Source organism: Hyla sarda, chromosome 12 (assembly GCF_029499605.1).
Source record: "Hyla sarda isolate aHylSar1 chromosome 12, aHylSar1.hap1, whole genome shotgun sequence".
In the NCBI taxonomy this organism is placed as follows: Eukaryota; Metazoa; Chordata; class Amphibia; order Anura; family Hylidae; genus Hyla; species Hyla sarda.
The window spans coordinates 38,378,732-38,401,667 of NC_079200.1; the positions used below are offsets into that span (position 1 = coordinate 38,378,732).

Below are 22,936 nucleotides of genomic sequence, written 5' to 3' on the forward strand. Positions count from 1 at the left end.
GTAATTAACAAATCTGTTTAACTTTCTGGCACCAGTTGATAAAAAATAAAATAAAATAATCATAATAATAATAATAATGTTTTCCAGTGGAATACCCCTTTAAAGGAAGTTGCTCTATAGCAGTGTTTCCCAAGCAGGGGACCTCCAGCTGTTGCAAAACTACAATTCCCAGCATGCCTGGACAGCCGAAGGCTGTCCGGGTATGCTGAGAATTGTAGTTTTCCAACAGCTGGAGGCACCCTGGTTGGGAAACACTGCTCTATAGGCTATACCTGCTGTCATATGGATAAATCAGAGATCTGTAGGAGACTGTCGTACCTTGGGAGCTCTGGCTGAGCCTGGCTGTGGACCGTGTGATGCGTGCAGGACCTCGGGAGTTGGCGTCACTTTCAGAACTGTCTGTGTGCTCCATGTCTGTAGAGACATCGGAATCTTCTGTCCCATCCGAACTGCTTCCAGCATTCCTCTATGGAACAGACTGTCATTAGGATTGCCAATCGTACTACTTATCCTGAAGTGAATGGCCCACACCATGTATATACAGCGGCAAGACAAATCAATCTCTCCTTCCTGTAGTCATTCATATGGATGGTGAGAAAATGAAGGGCGTCCAAATTATGGACCAAAAGCAGCCCCTATCTATCATGGGTCCCGGGATTCCCACTGTGCTGAGCGCAAGGGCGGATGTCAGCCACGAAATAGAGAAGAGGGAAACTTCAATGGAGGTGCAGCATTATTAGCCAGATATGATATATTCTAGGGATCGACCGATAGTATCGGCCCTAAAAAAAAAACAAAAAAAAACTGATACTCTGTGGATGTTAGGGCTGACAGCCGATAACTTATACCGATATTCCAGTATAAGTTATCGGCTATTTACCCCCCCCCCCCCCCTCCTTCCTTTTCTCTCCCCCTGTCTGCCCTGGGGTCCTGAGTCCTATCACTGCCACCGCGAACTAAAAGACCCCCCCCCCCCCCCCACCAAGGGATAAGATCTCTGATTTGGGGGGGCGTCACTGGGACCCCCCACAATCTCCATGCAGCACCTGCATTTTATGGAAACCTCTTTGTTGGGACTGGAGATGTGAAATCACACCACGCCCCCTCGTGACGGCCACCACATGGCGTGACATCACATCTCCAGTCCCGGAAACCAAGAGGTTTCCTGGATTGGAGACGCAGCCCTGCATAGCATACGAGTGCTGCGCGGAGATCACGGGGGTCCCAGTAGCGGGCCCCCCACGAATACACATCTTATTCGGCAGGAATACCCCTTTAATGGGGAGTAATTCTAAAAAAAAAGTCAATGTTCAAAAAGGACAACCACTTTAAAAGAAGTTATCCTAAAATAACTCCACTTGTCTGGGGGATAAGTATCTGGTCTGTGGTGGTCCTACCACTGGGATCCCGAATGATTACAAGAACAGGGGGTTCCATGCCTTCTGTATGAAAGAAACAGCAGTCGATCATATGTGCTCAGGCTCCATTTACTCTCTAAGGGACTAGCTTAGTACAGGGCTTGGCTATCTTCCGCAGTCCCGCAGAGTGAACTGAGTGACAGTGCTTGCCGGGGGCTCAATTCACACAGAGGGTACAAGAAACCTTCATTCTCGGGTTTCACCCCCTCCAATCAGATACCTATTGCCTATCCTGAGAAGAGGTGATAAGTCATAATTGACTGAGTCATTAAAGTGTACCTGTCAGATCCCCCTAAATTAATATGTTACTCAGTACCTAATCCCGACCATGTACATCAAATTTTTATGCCTCTATCATCTATATTTATTATATTAAATAGTAGTGCTGGGCGGTATGACCAAAAATGTGTATCATGGTATTTTTCAAACTTAAATGGGCACTGTCACCAACTTTATTTTTTGATACGTTGTAGTACTTATGTACTACAACATCTCTCTAATATACTTTTATAATTTTTTTTTAAATTAAAATAGTTTAATTTACATTTGAAAACCGGCCACTAGGGGTCTCCCTCCTAGTGGGTGGCTGCAGCCTGGCGTGACGTCACGCCTGAAAAAGGACCGATGCGGCCGGGCATCGGTCCTTTTTCATTCATCCTGCGCTCGCTCCCTGCCTGTCAATCAGACAGGCAGGGAGCGAGCGCATTGGCTCCCCGGCCACTGGCTGGGAGGCCACTCTTCCCGCTCATCGCCGCCGTGAGGTGTTTTTTGCGCCCCCGTAGATCCGTAGCTCCTCCCCCAGCTCTCCGAAGAGCAGAGCAAGGGGAGGGAGGAGGGGAGGGCAGAGTAAGGGGAGGGAGGAGGTTTACGCGCCCTCTCTGAACTCGGCTGGACGCAGATGTCTACGGCACGCCCCCTCCCTGAGGACATAGATCGCCACGGCAGGTCCCCTCCCTCATCTCCCCTCCCTGAGGATGTAAATCTCCACGGCAGGTCCCCTCCCTCACCGCCGCCTCCGCTTCGTCGCCGCTGTCCCTGCACGCCCGCTGCCGGACTCTGCAGTAAGTGTAATGGGGGGGGGGGGGGGGGGGTTGTGATGGAGCGAATGGGGCATGGCGGGGCGGGGGCTAGAGCCGCATGTAACTAATAGTTTATCTACACAGGGTGCCACCAGCTGTTTCAATACTACAACTCCCAGCATGCCCTGACAGCCAATAGATGTCAGGGCAAGCTGGGAGTTGTAGTGATGAAACAGCTGGAGGCACCCTGTGTAGATAAACTAAGGGCGGAAGTCCCCCCCAGCAGGCATCAGTGACGTGGTGCCGGCTGGGGAAGTCTGCCTGGTAGTGAGCACACTGCCAGGCAGACAAAAAGCATTTTTAATATAGTAAAAATAAAAATTTAAAGCAGGGAGGGGGTTAGGGATAGATTGGCAATAGGCAGGGACAGAAAAAAAATAAAAATAATAGGATGGTGGGAGCTACCCTTTAAGGCGGTTCCACAGTATTTTTTTTCCACTCATTTCCCCCTAAACCCCCTGCCCCCCTCTAATTAATTATCAGCCGCAGTGCGCTGGGGAACTAATCATATATGAACCGCAGGCGCTGCTCTACTTTTCCTCCCTCCCCCACCGAGCGCTGGAAATGAATGAGTTGTGAGCCGCGGGCACAGGATCTGTTTGGAGAATGGAAGCTGTAAGCTCCCCCTGCAAGGGCAGAAAGCCAGTGGGCCGCAGGCTTCCATTCTCCAAACAGATCCTGCGCCCGCGGCTCACAACTCATTCATTTCCAGCGCAGCGGCTCACAGGAGGAAAAGGAGAGCAGCGCCTGCAGGTAACATGACTAGCCCCCGATGTGGGGACAGCGCTGCAGCTGATCATTCATTCTTTCAAGGGGGGGGGGGCGACAGGTATTGCGGTATAGGGCAAAATTCATATCGTACAGAAAAAAAACACACCAGTATACCGCCCAGCACTATAAAATATCTATTTTCATTAGCTCGCAGTGTTAGAAATCCTCCAAGGGGAAGGAGATGTGTCCCTCCTTGTAGTGATGGGAGGTGATTGGTTTGTCTTCTCATGCAGCCTTGTCCATGTGTCATCACATGTCCATGACTTATGGACAAGCCTGATGCTACTGCAGGGCTGGTTAGTGTCCCAGTAGGTATATAGACCCCTAGTGGTGGGTGGGATTTTAAGGAATCATTTTCTGTATTAAATATTAAAATTCATATTACAAAAGGTCTTTAATTTTGATCATTAACAACATAAAGTTTTTGGATCTGACAGTGCCCATTTAAAAAAAAAATATATAATAATTGACATGTCAACTTGTCAGGGTTAGAGATGAGCGAACTTACAGTAAATTCAATTCGTCACGAACTTCTCGGCTCGGCAGTTGATGACTTTTCCTGCGTAAATTAGTTCAGCCTTCAGGGGCTCCGGTGGACTGGAAAAGGTGGATACATTCCTAGGAAAGAGTCTCCTAGGACTGTATCCACCTTTTCCAGCCCACCGGAAAGCTGAACTAATTTATGCAGAAAAAGTAATCAACTGCCGAGCGGAGAAGTTCGTGACAAATCGAATTTACTGTAAGTTCGCTCATCTCTAGTCAGGGTATCAACATTGAGACGCCAAATTATCAGGAGAACAGGCGTGCATCACTCCCAGCTTACAGTGATCTTCATTACTGTGAGCTGGGGAGTGAAGTGCGCTTCTCATGGAGGTGTCAGCACTAAGACACCATGTGATCAAAACTTGACAGGTATTGCCATATCCAAAAGGTATAACCTATCCACAGGATAGGATGGTGTTTCCCAACCAGAGTGCCTCCAGCTGTTGCATAACTTGTAGTTTTGCAACAGCTGTGGGCATGCAGGTTGGGAAACATTGTCCCATCCCGTTGAACAGAAACCCCATAAAGAATGAATGGAGCGCTGATCAAACATGCAGCATGCTTCCTTATCAATGGGGGTCCTGTGGATAGGGTATAACTTTTGGTGAGGAATACCCCTCTTATAGACCGGACATGATGTGAACAGGACCCAAGAAACCCAACATGGCGCCACCTACTGTGGAATTACACTCAACCTAAGAGCTATGGAGGAATTTATGTAACTGCAAAAGAAGAAAACAACAAAGTTTTGTTGTCCATAGCAACCAGAGGTTTTATCTCCTATTCTGCTCTTGAAAACTGAAAGCTGCTCTCTGATTGGTTGCTGAAGAAATGAAAGCTTGGATCTGACTGGCCACTAAATGGGGGGGCCTCCATCTACAAGCCCCACAACACAGCAGCTCTAAACATGTGACGCTCTGATGTGGTCTCCGCCATGGTTTGTTATGACCACGCCTTCACGAGACGCTACTGGCTGAAGGATTACAGAGGCAGAGAAAGGACCAATCATATGACAAGAGGGCGTGCCAGGCGACTGACACACAGCAAAACCGACCAATAGCAGGACGAGGACTAAAAGGCAACCAGATTATAGGAGGGGCGAGACTCCATGTGATTGGCGCTAAGGTGTATCAATGAGCTCAAACGCGAGGCGCCAGCTTTGACTGACAACGCATCCAGCCAATCACAAATCAAGTCATTAGAACGTCAACCAATCAGCATGCTTCTTCTCTGCCCTACACCCAATTAGCGCAGACCATCAAAAAAAACCGACCCAGGCCTTGTTTTGTCGGCAGTTCTCACGATTAGAGTCGCCCGGTTCTCACCCGAGGTTGTCCTCACCCGTGCCCTAATGCCGGTGCCTTAACTTCAGTGTGCCCCACTGCCCTGCGCCTGGCGCGGCCATGGAGACTGCAGCCCTTCTAGTATTTTCCATGCTGACGTCTTTGGCCAAGCCCCGTGCCTTACGTCACCCATCCCTTACCTTCCTCCGGGGCATCGCTCGGCCCTCCCGATCGCTGGGTTCCCGGTTGTATGCGGTTATCTCAGCGCTGAAATTCCGTTCGGCGCCGTCTCCGGGTAACGGGAGAATGGCGCGCATGCGCGTGCCTGCCTACCTATTCGCGCATAACCCCGCCCACAACGGATCTCAGTTCTGTCGAGAGCGGCTTCTGAGACTCCGCCCTCAACCAAGTCCCAACTAGCGACCCCTAGAGGCGGCGACTGCGCAGTGACACCGGGAATAAGGAAAGATTAACCCCGTCCTAACCTTTGGTGTTTTGGGTCTGGTAACCCGGAGTTCTACTTGTCTATAAGATTGGAGCAGGTGTCATGTCCACCACTTGTACTTTGTAATGACATCAGTCTTTTACCACATAATCTACGGTGAAAAAAAAATACATATATATATATATATATATATATATATATATATATATATATATATATATATATATATTTATATATATATAGCGTATATATTTGTGGGGCAGAATAAAAAAATAAAAATCACCATTTTGTAACTTTTGGGGGTTTCCAATTCTAGTGCACTTTTTGGTGAAAAATGACACCTTACCTTTATTCTGTAGGTCCATGCGATTAAAATGATACCCTACTTAGGCTGGGTCCACACTACGTTTTGTCCCATACGGGAGCGCATACGGCAGGGGGGAGCTAAAAGCTCGCGCTCCCGTATGTGACCGTATGCGCTCCCGTATGTCATTCATTTCAATGAGCCGACCGGAGTGAAACGTTCGGTCCGGTCGGCTCATTTTTGCGCCGTATGCGCTTTTACAACCGGACCTAAAACCGTGGTTGACCACAGTTTTAGGTCCGGTTGTAAAAGCGCATACGGCGCAAAAATGAGCCGACCGAACGTTTCACTCCGGTCGGCTCATTGAAATGAATGACATACGGGAGCGCATACGGTAACATACGGGAGCGCGAGCTTTTAGCTCCCCCCTGCCGTATGCGCTCCCGTATGGGACAAAACGTAGTGTGGACCCAGCCTTATATAGGTTTAGTTTTGTTTTATTTCTTTAAAAAAATTAACCTTTTGTACAAAAATGACCCTTATAACTTTATTTATTTTTCCGCATACAGGGCTATATGAGGGCTATGTTTTTGTGCCATGATCTGTAGTTTTTATCAGTATCATTTTTTGGTAGGACTTTTTGATCGCTTTTTATAAAATTTTTGGGGTATACAAAGCGACCAAAAATACACAATTCTTGTCTGTTTTTTTTATGTGTACGCCATTGACCGTGCAGTTAAAGTAACATTATATTTTTATAGTTCAGACATTTCGCAGTGATACCACGTTTATTTTTGTTAACATTTAATTTTTTTTTAAGTGGGGTGGGGGGTGATACTAGCGTTCATTAGGGAAGGGGTTAAATCACGTTTAGTCTTTTGTTTTAAAAAAATTTTTTATACTATTCTGTGATGTCCCAGTACGGAATGATGTGGCCCCATACTGTCCTCCTGCCCTGTCAGGCAGAATCCCTGCATATCCTCAGGGCTCCCCTGCAGCTTACCCCCATTATGTACATAGGTTGTGTATAGTATAAATGATGTACTGTTACTTTAATGTTTATATCACATGATTGTTACCCAGGAGGCTCCAGTGACCAGGTGACCCCCCAAGTGACCTATGGGCTCCTTACACAGCCCCCCTATATAACCAGGGGAGGAGCTGCAATCTCTCTCTTCTGCTGTATGCTGAGGTCCAGTGCAGTCGGCTCAGTGTCTGTGTCCAGAGCATTAGAGGCCTCAAGCCTAAAGTCCTGCAGCCACAAGTCGGTCATCAGTAAGTCAAGTCATCTTATTGTCAGTCACCATCTCTGTCAAGTCCATCTGTAGTCACCATGGCCTGCACTAAAGTCAGTCTAACTACTGCAAGTCCCAGCAAGCCTGCGAGGCCCCCCTGTGTCACTGGTCACCTCCCCAGGATATTTGGCTGTACTGCAAAGACTATGTCACTTGTCTTGCCTCAGTAAAGCTGCCATTATCCTTAATCTGGCGTTGGTGTCTTCATTGCCCCGTGCCTAACCCAAGATCAGCGGTATTACCTTTGGGTGGTTAAGGCTAGACCCTGCCCTGGCGTAATGACAAGAAGGGGTTAATACCATCTGCCTTGCATCTACCTTGCACCTTACATCCTGACACCACAATTCTATTTTTTAGTCCCCATAGAGGACTATAACATGCAATCATTGGATTGCATAAACCGAACAATGCTATGCTATAGCATAGCATTGATCAGTGTTATTGGTGCTCCATAGCTTCAGAGTACCAATCATACAGCGAGGAGGCAGGAGAGGGCCCTCCCGCCGTCTTCTTTGCTGATCAGGACACCGCAATTTCACCACAGTGGTCCAGATCAGCACAGTTGAGCAGTCAGGAGTGTTCTTTAACATTTTAGACCCCGTGATCAACTTTGATTGCGGCGTCTAAGGGGTTAATGTCCGGCATCAGCCACGGGTCCTGTCACGATCACACCCTATCGGTCCAGCTAAGATGCTAGAGAGAGTGTAATGGTGCAAGGGTTAAAGCCGCAAGACCTCTGGGTATCCACTACTAGTCCCAGCAAGTCACCAAATTAACCCTTAGATAAACGTGTTTCACCAGAGCTTCCTTCAGAAAGGTGAGCTCATATATTTGGAGATCAAAGACCAGAGCTGATTAATTAAACATTTAATCTGATAAAAGGTATCACAGTGCTATATATATAAAAATACAGAAACAAATGACATACAGGTATAAAAATATATAAAAGAGGTTGGCAAGACAAGTTCAGAAAGCAAAAATGAAGTCCTTACAGCATAATGGTATAGCCGTCCTTGTCAGTGAGAGTCCAGCTCTTGTCAGTTTTGGCACAGCCTTGAACAACCTGAGTCTAGCATTGTTAATGGGGTACTCCGGTGAAAACCTTTTTTCTTTTAAATCAACTGGTGGCAGAAAGTTAAACATATTTGTAAATTACTTCTATTAAAAAATCTTAATCCTTTCAGTACTTATTAGCTGCTGAATGCTACAGAGGAAATTTCTTTCTTTTTGGAACACTGATGACACAGTGCTCTCTGCTGACATCTCTGTCCATTTTAGGAACCATGCATAGCAGATGTATGCTAAGGGCAGCATGGTGGCTCAGTGGTTAGCACTGCTGCTTTGCAGTGCTGGGGACTTGGGTTCAAATCCCACTAAGGACAACAATAAATAAAGCGTTATTATTATTATAATAACATCAGAAGAGATAAATGTGCTCGTGATGTCATCAGAGAGCATTCCAAAAAGAAAATAATTTCCTCTGTAGTATTCAGCAGCTAATAAGTACAGGAAGGATTAAGATTTTTTAATAGAAGTAATGTACAAATATGTTTAACTTTCTGCAACCAGTTGATTTAAAAGAAAAAAGGTTTTCACCGGAGTACCCCTTTAAGTATTATATATCTGCCTTTTTTGGAGGGAAACTCCATTCCCCCCTCCCCTCTGATCCAACCAGGGGGGCATCTCTGTTCCTGGCCCTCTTATCTGGTTGATTATATGATGGGACCAGAGTGCCCCTTACATCCTGCTGCTTCAAAGGGCCTCTGACTTCAAAGGAGATACAAACAAACAGCCAGACCCCAAATAAAATGCAATACACAAAAAGAATACACCGTCTGAATGACCCCTCACCCATGTCTTGGATAATACATTACACACAGTTACAATTATAATACACATATAGGATTTTAATAATCAGGCCCTTGGGCCTGACAGGTCAGGTCAGGTCAGGTCAGGACAGGCAGATAGCCGCCGGGATCACCCCAGTATGATCAGTGGTAAACTCCTGAGTGCATAATAGAAGGGGAGCGGGACACATACGCCCTTCATCCTTGAGAGGTTAACTCCACTGCTTCAGCATTCTGAACATTTTGTTCCAAATGCTGAGTGCGGGCACCAGGGCTCGTGACGTCACGGCCACGTCCCCTCCCATAGACTTGCATTAGGGGTGTGACATCACGAGCCCCGGCGCCCGCACTCAGCGTTCAGAACAAAATGTTCAGAACGCTGAGGAAAAAACTGGATATACATTTTTTGTTTGTGGGGGGGATATTGAAAAGCAATCCATAATTTTGCAACTTTTGGTTTTTTTTATTTCCACGCAGTGCACTTCATGGTAAAAATTTAATGATCTTTATTCTGTAGGTCAATGAGATAAAAATGATCCCCAGTTTATATGGTTTTCCTATTATTGTGCTTAAAAAAAAAGTAATATGTTTTAACAAAATCAGCCTGCCTATAACTTTATTTTTCCGTATACAAGGATGTATGAGAGCTCATTTTTTGTGCCATGATCTGTAGTTTTTTTTTTTTTTTTTTTTATATATACCATTATTGCTTTGATGGGACTTTTTGATAAATTTTTATGGCCGGCACCCAACCCGACTTTAACACCTTCTCCCGCCGCCCCCTGGTGGCGCTGATGTGGCACGGGCAGCCTGTAGAGGTTGCTGGGAGAAGACGTGCGCCGCGCAGGCACGCTCGTCTGCTGCCCCTGAGGTGTCTCTGTGCTTGGGCGCCAGTGAAGGAGTCCATGCTGAGTGCCGCCTTTGACGCCGGGACCTCAACGCTGATCTCCTCATGACCAACGCAGGTGAGGGTGAGGAGGGAGGGTGAGGGGGGGGGGGGGGGGGTGAGAGAGGTGAGGGTGAGGGAGGGGGGTTATTGGATGTATATGTGTCAATGCAAAGATAGGTATTGTTCAGCACTGTCGCTCATAAATTCGATGTGGTTACAATGTGCTATATAGTTGTTGAATGTTTAGAGATACGGTCGTGCTCAGTCTTAACAATTCATCATGCACATACCCAAGTAGAAAAAAAGTAAAGAGACAGCGACTCACCCGATCTTCATAGTATCTTCTTTATTTTTCAATGATACTTACATAGTAGCAGGGGGAGACAGACTGGGGGTACAGAAGAAATGAGGCTACAGCAGCTGTTTCGAACATGTTGTGCTTCATCAGGCTTGATGAAGCACAACTAGTGCGAAACGGCTGCTGTAGCCTCATTTCTTCTGTACCCCTGTCTGTCTCCTCCCTGCTACTATGTAAGTATCATTGAGAAATAAAGAAGATACTGTAGCGATTCGGCTGGCTGGAGGTGGATCCTCTGTGCCAGAGAGGGATTGGCGTGGACCGTGTTGGTGGACCGGTTCTAAGTTGCTACTGGTATTCACCAGAGCCCGCCGCAAAGCGGGATGGTCTTGCAGCGGCGGTAGCAACCAGGTCGTATCCACCAGCAACGGCTCAACCTCTCTGACTGCTGAAGATAGGCGCGGTACAAGGGAGTAGACAAGAGCAAGGTCGGACGTAGCAGAAGGTCAGGGCAGGCAGCAAGGATCGTAGTCAGGGGCAACGGCAGGAGGTCTGGAACACAGGCTAGGAACACACAAGGAAACGCTTTCACTGGCACAATGGCAACAAGATCCGGCGAGGGAGTGCAGGGGAAGTGAGGTATAAATAGGGAGTTCACAGATGAACACACTGATTAAGCCTGCTGCGCCAATCAGTGGCGCAGTGGCCCTTTAAATTGCAGAGACCCGGTGCGCGCGCGCCCTAAGGAGCGGGGCCGCGCGCGCCGGGACAAGACAGACGGGGAACGAGTCAGGTACGGGAGCCGGGACGCGCATCGCGAGCGGGCGCCTCCCGCATCGCATCCCGGCTGAGAGGGATATTGCAGCGCACCCGGTCAGCAGGTCTGACCGGGGCGCTGCAAATGCGAGGATGCTGCGAGCGCTCCGGGGAGGAGCGGGGACCCGGAGCGCTCGGCGTAACAGATGGGATGTATATGTATGATGTTTGTGTATGAATATGTATGTGTTTGATATGTGTGATGTGTGTATGTATGTAATGTATGATGTGGGGGGCAGCGGCAGGTGTATGTAAGATATGTATGTATGATTTGTGTATGTATGCAATGTATGATGTGGGGTGCAGCGGCGGATGTATGCATGATGTGTGTATGATGTGCGTATATGTATATGTATGACGTGTGTATGTATGTAATGTATGATGTGGGGGGGCAGCAGCGGGTATATCTATGATATGTGTATGATGTGTGTTTATATGTATGATTTGTGTATATGTATGATGTGTGTGTATTTGTGATGTATGTAATGTATGATGTGGGGGGCTGCGGCGGGTGTATGTATGATATGTGTATGTATGATGTGTGTGTATATGTGTGTATGTAATATATGATGTGGGGGGGGGGGGCCGCGGCAGGTGTATGTATGATATGTGCATGTATGATATGTTGCCTGCATTAGCGGCTCTTGATATAAGCAAATGCATTAGATACGCAGAGTGTGTGTTTGACAATTAGAACTGGTGTCTTGTATAATATATCTATGGATGCTGTTTTTGTCTATGACATGTGAATAGGATGCAGTAGTCAATAGAAACGGTTCAGTGAGGGAATATCACGCATGTAACATTATTGTATATACATGGTAATTAGCCCTCATTTGAACATATATATTGTGGTATTGAATATATTATTATCCCACACGCACAATAGCAATGAACGGATAGGGGATTGCTTATGCGCTACAGTATGGCAAGTTGATCTGTGTAATATTTGCACTTGTGGTTTGCGGCCTCTTGGTGGCTTTTTGTATATTTTTATACGTATTAGTAATTTTACCTAATTAATAAAAGTTATATTTTAAGGTTCCCTCTTCAGTCATCTATTTTTGATGATATGTGTGTGTATGATGTGTGTGTATGTAATGTGTGATGTCGGGGGGGCAGAGGTGTGTTTATATATATATATATGTGTGTATGTATGATGTGTGCATGTATGTATGATGTGTGTGTGTGTGTGTGTGTGTATATATATGTATGATAGATGCCTGTATGATGTATGTATGTACGTACGTACTGCATGTGTGATTTGTGTAATGTATGATAGATGTGTGTTAACTAGATGTATGTATATGTGTGTGTATATATGTATGATGTGTATAGATGTATGTATGATGTGTGTAAGCTAGACGGATGTATGTTTGTGTGTATGTATAATGTGTGTGTATGTATTATGTGTGATGAATATATGATAGATGTGTATATGTATGATAGATGTGTGTTAGCTAGACATATATATGTATGTATGATGTGTGTGTATGTATGTGTGATGTTTGTATGTATGAGGTGTGATGTATATATGATAGATGTGCATATGTATGATAGATTTGTGTAAGCTAGATGGATGTATGTGTGGTTTGTATGTATGATGTGTGTGTATGATAGATGTGTGTACCTAAAATGCGCTGCTGCTACTACTTCTACCTACCTAAAGTGGGCTGCTACTACTATTTGTGGGAGGCCTTCTACTACTATACATAGGGGCTGCAACTATATACTGGGGGCTTCAAGTTAATAAAGGGGAGCTACCATCTACTATGGGACATACCTACAGGGAGTAAGCCCTACTTATAGGAGGCTGCTACTGGCTACAGGGAGTAAATACCAACAGGTATCTACATGGGGACCTACCTACAGGCACTTACCTACTCGAGGCACCTCGGTAATGGGGGAAACCATGTAAAGGAATCTACTTAGTGGGGGGACCTATTTACTATTTCCCTAATCCGCTTATCTACTTATCCTACTGTGTGAGACACCAAGGGGTTATTATTACTGTATGAAGCGCTATAGGTGCTTAAAGAGTGCCGATCCTAAAATGTCTGTCTGGTCCTGTGGAGACAAATTGTGGATGGAAGCATTCACATGATGGTCTAGGCCAGATGGAGAAGAAAAAGAAAAAGTGATCGACTCCAATTAGAGAAGACGTCACCGTATGTAACTGTATGTAATCACTTATATGGTCTGCAGAGCCGAGGTCACTACTATATGGTCACTATATGGGGGATATTAGTCTGTGTACAGTGGTTTTATTCAGTATCAATATGATTATATTATTCAGTCATTATATGGTGGTAGTGGTCATATTGTTGTGGTATTATTTGGGGAGGGGGGGGTGCAATTTTCAGGGCTTGCCTCAGGCGCAAAAGGAGCTAGCTTCAGCTCTGGGCAGCACTAACATATCGGCACTGACTTTGATCACGGTGTCTAAATGGTTCATGACAAGCTGCGGCGATTATGGGACATTAGCATAGTAGCCATAGTTCAACGCCTATGAAGCGAGCACAGCTCCTGCTCTCGCTTTATAGACTCTTAAAGCGGACCTGCCATATCACAGAAAGAAAAATAATGTTTATATATGTTACTCACTAGGTTATGCAGATGCTTTACATGCTTCATCCCTGAGTCTGCTGTGCTGTACTGTGTCTTCATCCATTCACTTCATGCTGCTCTGTAACCCCCTCCTCTCTGTTTTCAGACAGAAGTCTGATAGGACAGGAGTGAGCACAGAGGAGTGCTAGTCCCGCCCTCACTTCCTGGAGTTTTTCCCAGTCTGTGCTTCAGATAGGACCATGTTCTGGATGGTATTGGGACCCCTAGTGGTCTTTTTTTTACAAGCCATGAATTCTCTAGAAAGATAAAACAAAATTTTATGAAGTATAGTAGAAAAGTAAATGTTTTGCCAAGATGTACAACATATAAAAAGTTTTTGATTCTGACAGTGCCCATTAACTCCTTGAGGACTCAGGGATTTCTCATTTTTGAACTTTTGTTTTTGTCTCCTCACCTCCTAAAAGTAATTGGGGGATATTTATCAAAACCTGTGTAGAGGAAAAGTAGTGCAGTTGCCCATTGCAACCATTCAGATTGCTTATTTCATTTTTCACTCTTTACAAATGAAAGCAGCAATCTGATTGGTTGCCATGGGCAACTGCACTACTCCTCCTCTGCTAATTTTTTTATTAATCTCCCCCGTAGTGTTTTAAATTTTCTGCTTACAGACCTATATAAAGGCTTGTTTATTGCACCACCAATTTTGCAATTTTTGGGGGCTTCAAATTTGACTAAACTTTTCTGTAATAATGAACCATAAACTTTATTCTGTAGATCCATACGATTACAACGATACCCAAATTATATAAGTTTTATTTTGTTTTACTTTTGATATGAAATTTAGTATGTTTAAAATTGTTCTCTTCTGAGATGGTTCATTTTCTTGCACTGTGGTCTGTACTTTTCTATCTGCATTTTTGTTTTCATGGGAGGGGGCTTATTCACATTCACAAGAGTACGTCCATATTATGCTGCAGGGCCCTCACGGTTGGATAACTGAAAATAGATCCTTGGTCATCATGCTGTTGTTTGTTCAGTAATGCTCTCTAACATACTCTGAGGCCTTCACAGGTTTATTTGTACTGAGATGAAATTTACTAACTATGTGACTTGTAAACGCAATTGGTCACACTAGATCTTTGTTTGTGGTTTCATAATAATGAGGGTGAGAACATATGCACTCAACACTTTCCAGTTTATTTTATTTGTAAATAATTTTAAAATCCATCTTATATTTCTCCTCCACTTCCAAACAATGGATTATTTTGTGTTGGATTATAATGTGATCCATTACATAAATTTGCAATTAAATAAATGTGAATCTTTGGTTATACCATGACAAAATGTTGAAAAGTCCAAGAGGGGTAAATACTTATGCAAGGCACTATATATAAACCAAATAGTGGATGGATCAGCCAATGTATTAAAAGTATTGTAAGGATCCGGACTAGTAGCAGGAAACGGTACAGGTGGTGGATCCTCTATGCCAGAGAGGGAATGGCGGGGACCGTACCGGAGGATCGGTTCTAAGTAGTTACTGGTTTTCACCAGAGCCCGCCGCAAAGTGGGATGGACTTGCTGCGGCGGTAACTACCAGGTCGTATCCTCCGGTAGTGGCTCAACCTCACTGGCAGCTGAGACAGGCGGAGTACAAAAGGGACAAGCAGAGGCGAAGTTAGACGTAGCAATAGGTCAGGGCAGGCAGCACGGGTTCTCAGGCGATAGTCGTTAGCAACGGGTTCGGCAACAGGCGAGGTATACACAAATAACACTTTCTCAAGGGCACTGAGGCAACAAAGATCCGGCAAGGGCAGGAAGGGGCAGGATACATTTATAGGAGTGGCCATAATAGAATTGAACCAGGCACCAATCAATGGCGCACTGGCCCTTTAAATCTTACACTGCCGGCGCGCGTGCCCTATAGTGCAGGGACGCACGCGCCGGGAGCCACGTTAGCGGGGAGCAGAGGAGAGAGCTGGAGCGGGCACGGGTAAGTGAAGCTGGGACGCGGGACGCACGTGGGGACATCCCGCAGCGCGGACTGCGTCCCCGACAGGAGCAGAGACGGAGTGTCCCCGGACAGAAAGTCCGACCGGGGCACTCCGCTGGGACAAACGCTGCAAGCGCTCAGGTCCAGGAGCAGTAACCGGAGTGCACAGCGTTACAAGAATTCAATAAAATTCGTATAAGATGGCATAAAATGAAACAGAATGCAGCTGGTTTGTGTATAGGTTGAAACCAACACGAGCTCATAGATAATTCATAGATATTAGTTCCAGTAGATATGTTCATAGATCAAATGTTATTCCATGAAGTCCAACTGATGAGGTTGTTCCAGTGATAAATAACAGGTATGTCATTACACAGATATGCCATTAAAGGGTTACTCCGCTGTAGAACTTAATTCCCAGGCTGCCAGAATATAATACAAAAACCAAGACTTACCTGCCACCAATCTCTCGGTGCCCCGGTGTTGCTTTTTCTGTCCTCCGCTGCAATTCTCTTCCTGGTTGCTGGTGGTCGAAACGACACACTGTGGCTCAGGTAATCATTGGCAACAAAGATGTCCTGCCTTGGCCAACGATAGGCTGAGCAGCAATGTTATGTATGAAGTCCAGGATTTAGTTTTATATGCTGAAAGCCTGGGGATGATGTTTATTAAAAGCTCTGTGCCTTAGTAACCTTTAAATAGGCAAATGTCTGTAGTAAAGGCATATAGAAATTCTAATAGTTTTGTCCACCTACTGTGGTATATAATGACCAATGAATGCACCTTAAAGGGGTACTCTGCCCCTAGACATCTTATCCCCTATCCAAAGATAAGATGTCTGATGGCAGGGGTCCCCCGCAATCTCCGTGGAGCACCTGGCGTTCTGATCAAAGGCTTGGTGCGGGTGGTCGTGATGTCGCGCCCCTCCATTCATGTCTATGAGAGGGGGCGTGATGGCAGCCATGCACCCTCCCATAGACATGAATGGAGGGGGGCGTGTCGTGACGCCACGTACGCCCACACCAAACGTGTTCAGAATGATGGGTGCTGCAAGGAGATTGCGCGGGTCCCGGAGGCCAGACCCCCGTGATCAGACATCTTATCTCCTATACTTTAGATGGGGATAAGATGTCTAGGGCGGAGTACACCTTTTATTTGTGGGGTTTCAGACATGAGACTGGTTACGAACTCTCAACTTTTAACACCACTTATGTGGTTCTTCAACACAGTTCTTGAAAGTAAAAAAAAAAAGTAAACATAACGTGATCTTAATTTTTTGGGTCAGAACCATTACGATATCCAATCTATATAGTTTATTAATGTTTTACTAGTTTAAAAAAATTCAAATGTGATTGTGACAAAACTAAACCAAAACAACAGCTATGGAATTTGGGATCAATAATGTTATATTTTAACAGTTTGGACAATCCTGCACACGGCAATATGTTTTTCATTATACTTTTTTTATTTAAAAAGGGCAAAATATATAAAAAAAAAACTCCTCATAATAAAAATCCCAAAAATGTTTTAATTACGGGAATTGTATGTTATATGAGCAATCATTGGATTGGTAAAAAATGCCACTTTGCCAACTGTCAGGAAAATGACAATTTTTGTCATTTTTTCGTCATTTTCCATTGTTGTTTATTTTATACCTTGTACCCAGTACTTCATTGCTTCCCCCCCCCCCCCCCACACCCCCCACACACACACTTTCCCCTAATACTAGCGGCGAGGTATGATGGTGGCAGGGCGCGTGTTTCTGCATCTAGTTTGTTTTTTAATTTCCACTTCTCTCTTAATTAGCTGGAAGGTTCCAAAAATACCCAGGGGTGTCTGCGGAGCACAGAGACCACTCTTTTGAATGCAGAATGAGTTTGCTGTGTACGTAAGGGCCTCTGGGAGCAAAAAATTCAATTGAAATTGTAATACAAGCTCATGATCTGTGTCTAGCACAGCCTCCCAGAGAAACACTGCCGTGATGCCTACAACGTCACGTACAAGTTAACCGTTACCTGCATGCACCTCGTGACTTTTGCAAATAGAAGGATTGAGTGGGGATATAGTGCTATAAATGCAACTGAGATAGCAATGTGCAGGCTGTCAGTGTGCTTTGAGCTAAAGTGTGGCTGTGTCTTAAAGGGGTTATCCATGTAAAAAATACATTTATATATCTATATATAGTTACATAGTTACATAGTTAGTACGGTCGAAAAAAGACATATGTCCATCAAGTTCAACCAGGGAATTAATGGGTAGGGGTGTGGCGCGATATTGGGGAAGGGATGAGATTTTATATTTCTTCATAAGCATTAATCTTATTTTGTTCCAGGAATGTATCTAATCCTGTTTTAAAGCTGTTAATTGTTCCTGCTGTGACCAGTTCCTGAGGTAGACCGTTCCATAAATTCACAGTCCTCACGGTAAAGAAGGCGTGTCGCCCCTTGAGACTAAACTTTTTCTTCTCCAGACGGAGGCAGTGCCCCCTCGTCCTTTGGGGGGGTTTAACCTGGAACAGTTTTTCTCCATATTTTTTGTATGGGCCATTAATATACTTATATACGTTTATCATATCCCCCCTTAAACGTCTCTTCTCAAGACTAAACAATTGTAACTCCTTTAATCGCTCCTCATAGCTAAGATGTTCCATGCCCCATATTAGTTTAGTCGCGCGTCTCTGCACCCTTTCCAACTCCGCAGTGTCCCTTTTATGGACAGGTGACCAAAACTGAACAGCATATTCCAGGTGAGGCCGTACCAATGCTTTATAAAGGGGGAGTATTATGTCCCTGTCCCTTGAGTCCATGCCTCTTTTGATACATGACAATATCCTGCCGGCTTTGGAAGCAGCAGCCTGACATTGCATGCTATTCTGTAGTCTGTGATCTACAAGTACACCCAGATCCTTCTCTACCAGTGACTCTGACAGTTTAATCCCCCCTAAGACATACGATGCATGCAGGTTATTAGTACCCAGATGCATAACTTTACATTTATCCACATTGAACCTCATTTGCCAAGTGGATGCCCAGACACTTAGTCTATCCAAGTCATCTTGTAACTTATGCACATCCTCTATAGACTGTAATGTGCTACAAAGCTTGGTGTCATCTGCAAAGATAGAAACAGAGCTGTTAATGCCATCCTCTATATCATTGATAAATAAATTAAACAACAGCGGTCCCAGTACTGAACCTTGGGGTACACCACTAATAACCGGGGACCAATCAGAGTACGAATCATTGACCACCACTCTCTGGGTACGATCCATGAGCCAGTGTTCAATCCAGTTACAAACTAAAATTTCCAAACCCAAAGACCTTAACTTACCTGTCAGACGTCTATGAGGGACAGTATCAAATGCTTTAGCAAAATCCAGAAACACTATATCCACAGCCATTCCTCTGTCAAGGCTTCTACTCACCTCTTCATAAAAGCAAATTAGATTGGTTTGACAACTTCTATCCTTAGTAAACCCATGCTGGCTATCACTTATAATACAATTATCCCCTATGTATTCCTGTATGTAATCCCTTATAAGTCCTTCAAACAATTTACCCACAATGCACGTTAAACTTACCGGTCTATAGTTTCCTGGGGAAGACCTAGAGCCCTTTTTGAAGATTGGCACCACATTCGCCTTGCGCCAGTCCCTTGGCACAATACCAGACACCAGAGAATCTCTAAATATCATGAACAGGGGTACAGATATTACTGAACTTACCTCTCTAAGAACTCTTGGGTGTAGTCCATCCGGTCCTGGGGATTTGCTTACATTTATATCACTTAACTTACCTTGTACCATCTCTACATTAAGCCAGTTCAGTACATTACATGATGTGTTACCAGCACTGACCTGGCCAATGTCAGCTCCTTCTTCCATAGTGTATACAGAACTAAAGAACCCATTCAGTAGCTCCGCCTTCTCTTGATCGCCTGTGACAACCTCCCCATTATCATTATTAAGGGGTCCTACATGCTCTGTCCTAGGTTTTTTTGCATTTATATATCTAAAAAAATATTTAGGATTAGTTTTGCTTTCTTTTGCCATCTGTCTCTCATTTTGAATTTTTGCTGTTTTTATTACATTTTTACAGATTTTATTAAGCTCCTTGTACTGTTTAAATGTTATAGCTGACCCATCAGATTTGTATTGTATTTGAAGGCTATTTTTTTGTTGTTTATTGCTCTTTTAACATCATTTGTCAGCCATGTAGGATTTAGTTTTAATCGTTTATATTTGTTCCCCTTTGGTATATATTTAGCTGTATAGTTATTTAGAGTTGATTTAAAGATGTCCCATTTACCTTCTGTATCAGTATTTGAGAACACCTCCCCCCAGTCTATGTCCTGTAGTGCAGCCCTCAGCCCAGGGAAATTTGCCTTTTTAAAGTTATATGTTTTTGCCTTCCCCGCCTGTCTTTGTTTTCTACATTTTAAGTCAAAAGTAACTATATTGTGGTCGCTATTACCAAGGTTTTCCCGCACAGTTACATTACCAACCAGCTCTGCGTTGTTGGAAATGATCAGATCCAACAAGGCATCACTTCTTGTTGGGTCCTCCACAAACTGGCCCATAAAATTATCCTGCAATAAATTTAGGAATTGTCGCCCCTTTGTAGTTTTAGCCAACCCCGGACCCCAATCTATATCTGGATAGTTAAAATCTCCCATTATTACCACTGTACCTGCCCGGGCGGCCCTCTCTATTTGTTTATGAAGCCGAACTTCTATCTCTTCAGTGATATTAGGGGGTCTGTAGATTACCCCAAATATTATTTTTTCAGTATTTCCCTCCTTTTGTAATTCTACCCACAATGATTCCACATCCTCAGAATCATCACACACTATGGCATCGTTCACACTGACTTTCATACCACTTCTTACATACAGACAGACTCCACCACCTTTTCTGTTCATTCTATCCTTGCGAAACAATGTAAACCCCTGCAGATTGACAGCCCAGTCATGCGAGGAGTCCAGCCATGTCTCAGTGACCCCAACTATATCAATATGTTCCTCCAGTATCAAGGCCTCAAGCTCCCCCATTTTATTTGCTAGGCTTCTGGCATTTGTGAACATACACTTTACATTTCCATCCTTTATGTTATTGGGGTTAATGGGATTCAAGGGTGTAAGTTTTATTTTCCTATGAAGCCTATTCCTATTAACTATTCTAACCCCTCCCTCCGCTCCACCCCCAGGTACATTTATAATTCCCACCTCTCTATCTACACTATCTTCCCCCTCTTTGCTGTAGGTTCCCTCCCCCCAAGTCCCTAGTTTAAACACTCCTCCACCCTTCTAGCCATCTTCTCCCCAAGCAAAGCTGCACCCTCCCCATTGAGGTGCAGCCCGTCCCTACGGTAGAGCCGGTAACCGACAGCGAAGTCAGCCCAGTTCTCCATGAACCCAAACCCTTCCTTCCTACACCAGCTTCTGAGCCACTTGTTTACCTCCCTGATCTCCCGCTGCCTCTCTGGTGCGGCTCGTGGTACTGGTAGTATTTCAGAAAAGACTACCTTGGAGGTCCTTGCCTTAAGCTTGCGGCCTAAGTCCCTGAAATCATTTTTATGGCCTCAAAAGTATTAAAATAACAAGCTAACTGATATTTACTTACTTCAGCCCCCTTCAGCACTCCAGTCTTACTTTAGGAGTGGAACTCACATTACAGGCGAAACTCCAAAAAATTAGAATATCATGCAAAAGTCCATTGTATTTTATTATTCCAACTTAAAAGGAAAGGAAGCATGAAGTGCTCCAAAATTTCCTGGTAGACGGATGCGTTGACCCTGGGAGTAGAGGGTCACCTGGATTCCACTCAATATCATCAGATACTTAAGTATAATGGAGAGGAATCAGTCACTAATTTGAAATTAGGCTGGGGCTGGATATAAGACAACACCCCAAAACATTTAGGGTTTAGGTTCCTAAAGAAATGCCCCACTGCTCAAACTCTACAGTAGGGATGGGGGAAAGGTGCCACTGTGCTTTAAGAGGAGATGGCCAGAAGGGTGAAGGAGTGTTTAAACTGCCGGTGAGCAGGTGTCTTTGGTGTTATCGCTCTCACACTCTTTAATACAGGTCACTGGAAGTTCAACATGGCTCTTTATGGCAATAAACTCTCTGAGGATCTGAAACAAAGAATTGTTGCTCTACATAAAGGTGGCCTTGGCTATAAGAATGCCAAGACCCTGTAACTGAGCTACAGCAAAGTGGGCAAGACAATACAGTGGTTTCACATACTTATTTGGATCAGATGGTGTCAAGCGTGTGTGGTGTCAGATATGTGAGGAGTACATAGACAAGTGTGTCTTACAGTCAAGCATGGTGGTCATGGTCTCAGGCTACATGACTGCTGCTGGCACTGGGGAGCTGGAGTTCATTGAAGGAACCATGAATGACAACATGTACTGTGAAATACGGAAGCAGAGCATGATCCCTTCCTTCAGAGGCTGGGCCACAGGGAAGTATTTTAACATAACCCCACTAAACACACCTCCAAGACCTCCACTGCCTTGCTAAAGAAGCTGAGGGCAAAAGTGATGGACTGACCAAAAATGTCTCCAGACCTAAACCCTATTCAGCATCTGTGGGACATCCTCAAATGGAAGGTGGGGGAGCGCAAGCTCTCTAACATCCACCAGCTCTGTGCTGCAACCTATGAAGCTCTTGTGAAACCCATGTCCAATAGGCTTAAAAGGGCTACCCAGTATTGGAAAAACACTGCTTTTTTGTTGCCAAAAACTGCACCAATCTTGGTGACAGAAGTGGTTCTGTTTATATAAAAAAAATAAAAAAACAGCAGTGTGGGCCTAATTTTATAATTGGGGTGTACTCACTTTTGTTGGATTTCCTTTCCATACCATTCTGGCAGTGGCTTAAACTGCAGTATACGTTTTCCAAAAACACCAGAAAAAACCTGTGTGGAAACCTAGCCTTACTGCTGCAAACAGTGGCTTATGCTGGAGAAATCCACATTCATTTGCAAGAACACCATGTAATAATCCATTTTCCTTTACCTACCTCCCTTCTCCCAGCGAGTACATTTTTAGTGTGGGTTCTCATGATGTTAGAATTCCCTGCTTGTTCAGTGTCTGCACAGATATTTCTATGGACATTTGCATCTGTACAGTCATCTCATAATTACCACCCTCAATATCAGCTAAGATATTAACGTGCTCATAAACATTAGGTAAACTTCAGTCAATCCTGCAGACCTACTAATGGGTGACCCAACTTTCTCCTGAGGGATCATGATGCAGACAGCATTGGTGGATGACATGTTAGCTGACGGGTATCTAAGTGTCCTTTTTGACTGATTCCAATAAAAAACAGCTGAATTGTGGGTGCAGTTCTGAAGTATGATACAGGCTATAACTAGGTTGCC

At 44.6% G+C, this 22,936-nt stretch overlaps 2 protein-coding genes across 7 annotated transcripts in view; one reads left to right on the forward strand and one right to left on the reverse strand.

Moving 5' to 3' along the window:
- KAT7 (lysine acetyltransferase 7) overlaps positions 1-5,461 on the reverse strand; it is a 50,438-nt gene extending 44,977 nt beyond the window's left edge. The window contains exons 1-2 of one of the 5 annotated variants that reach the window (XM_056548029.1): positions 5,295-5,461; positions 319-466 (exon numbers count right to left, since the gene is read on the reverse strand). In XM_056548029.1, coding sequence (XP_056404004.1) covers positions 319-466; positions 5,295-5,411 — 265 coding nt within the window. In that variant the 5' untranslated portion in view covers positions 5,412-5,461. Of the gene's footprint in view, positions 1-318; positions 479-5,294 lie in introns of all 5 variants that reach the window. The other 4 variants (XM_056548028.1, XM_056548030.1, XM_056548032.1 and 1 more) reach the window with 4 other exon arrangements.
- Positions 5,462-7,012: 1,551 nt separating this feature from the next.
- The window catches only part of SLC35B1 (solute carrier family 35 member B1), a 78,624-nt gene continuing 62,700 nt past the window's right edge, over positions 7,013-22,936 (forward strand). The window contains exon 1 of one of the 2 annotated variants that reach the window (XM_056548325.1): positions 7,013-7,118. In XM_056548325.1, the coding sequence (XP_056404300.1) occupies positions 7,028-7,118 (91 nt within the window). In that variant the 5' untranslated portion in view covers positions 7,013-7,027. Of the gene's footprint in view, positions 7,119-9,922; positions 9,951-22,936 lie in introns of those variants that run through there. The other variant, XM_056548327.1, reaches the window with a different exon arrangement.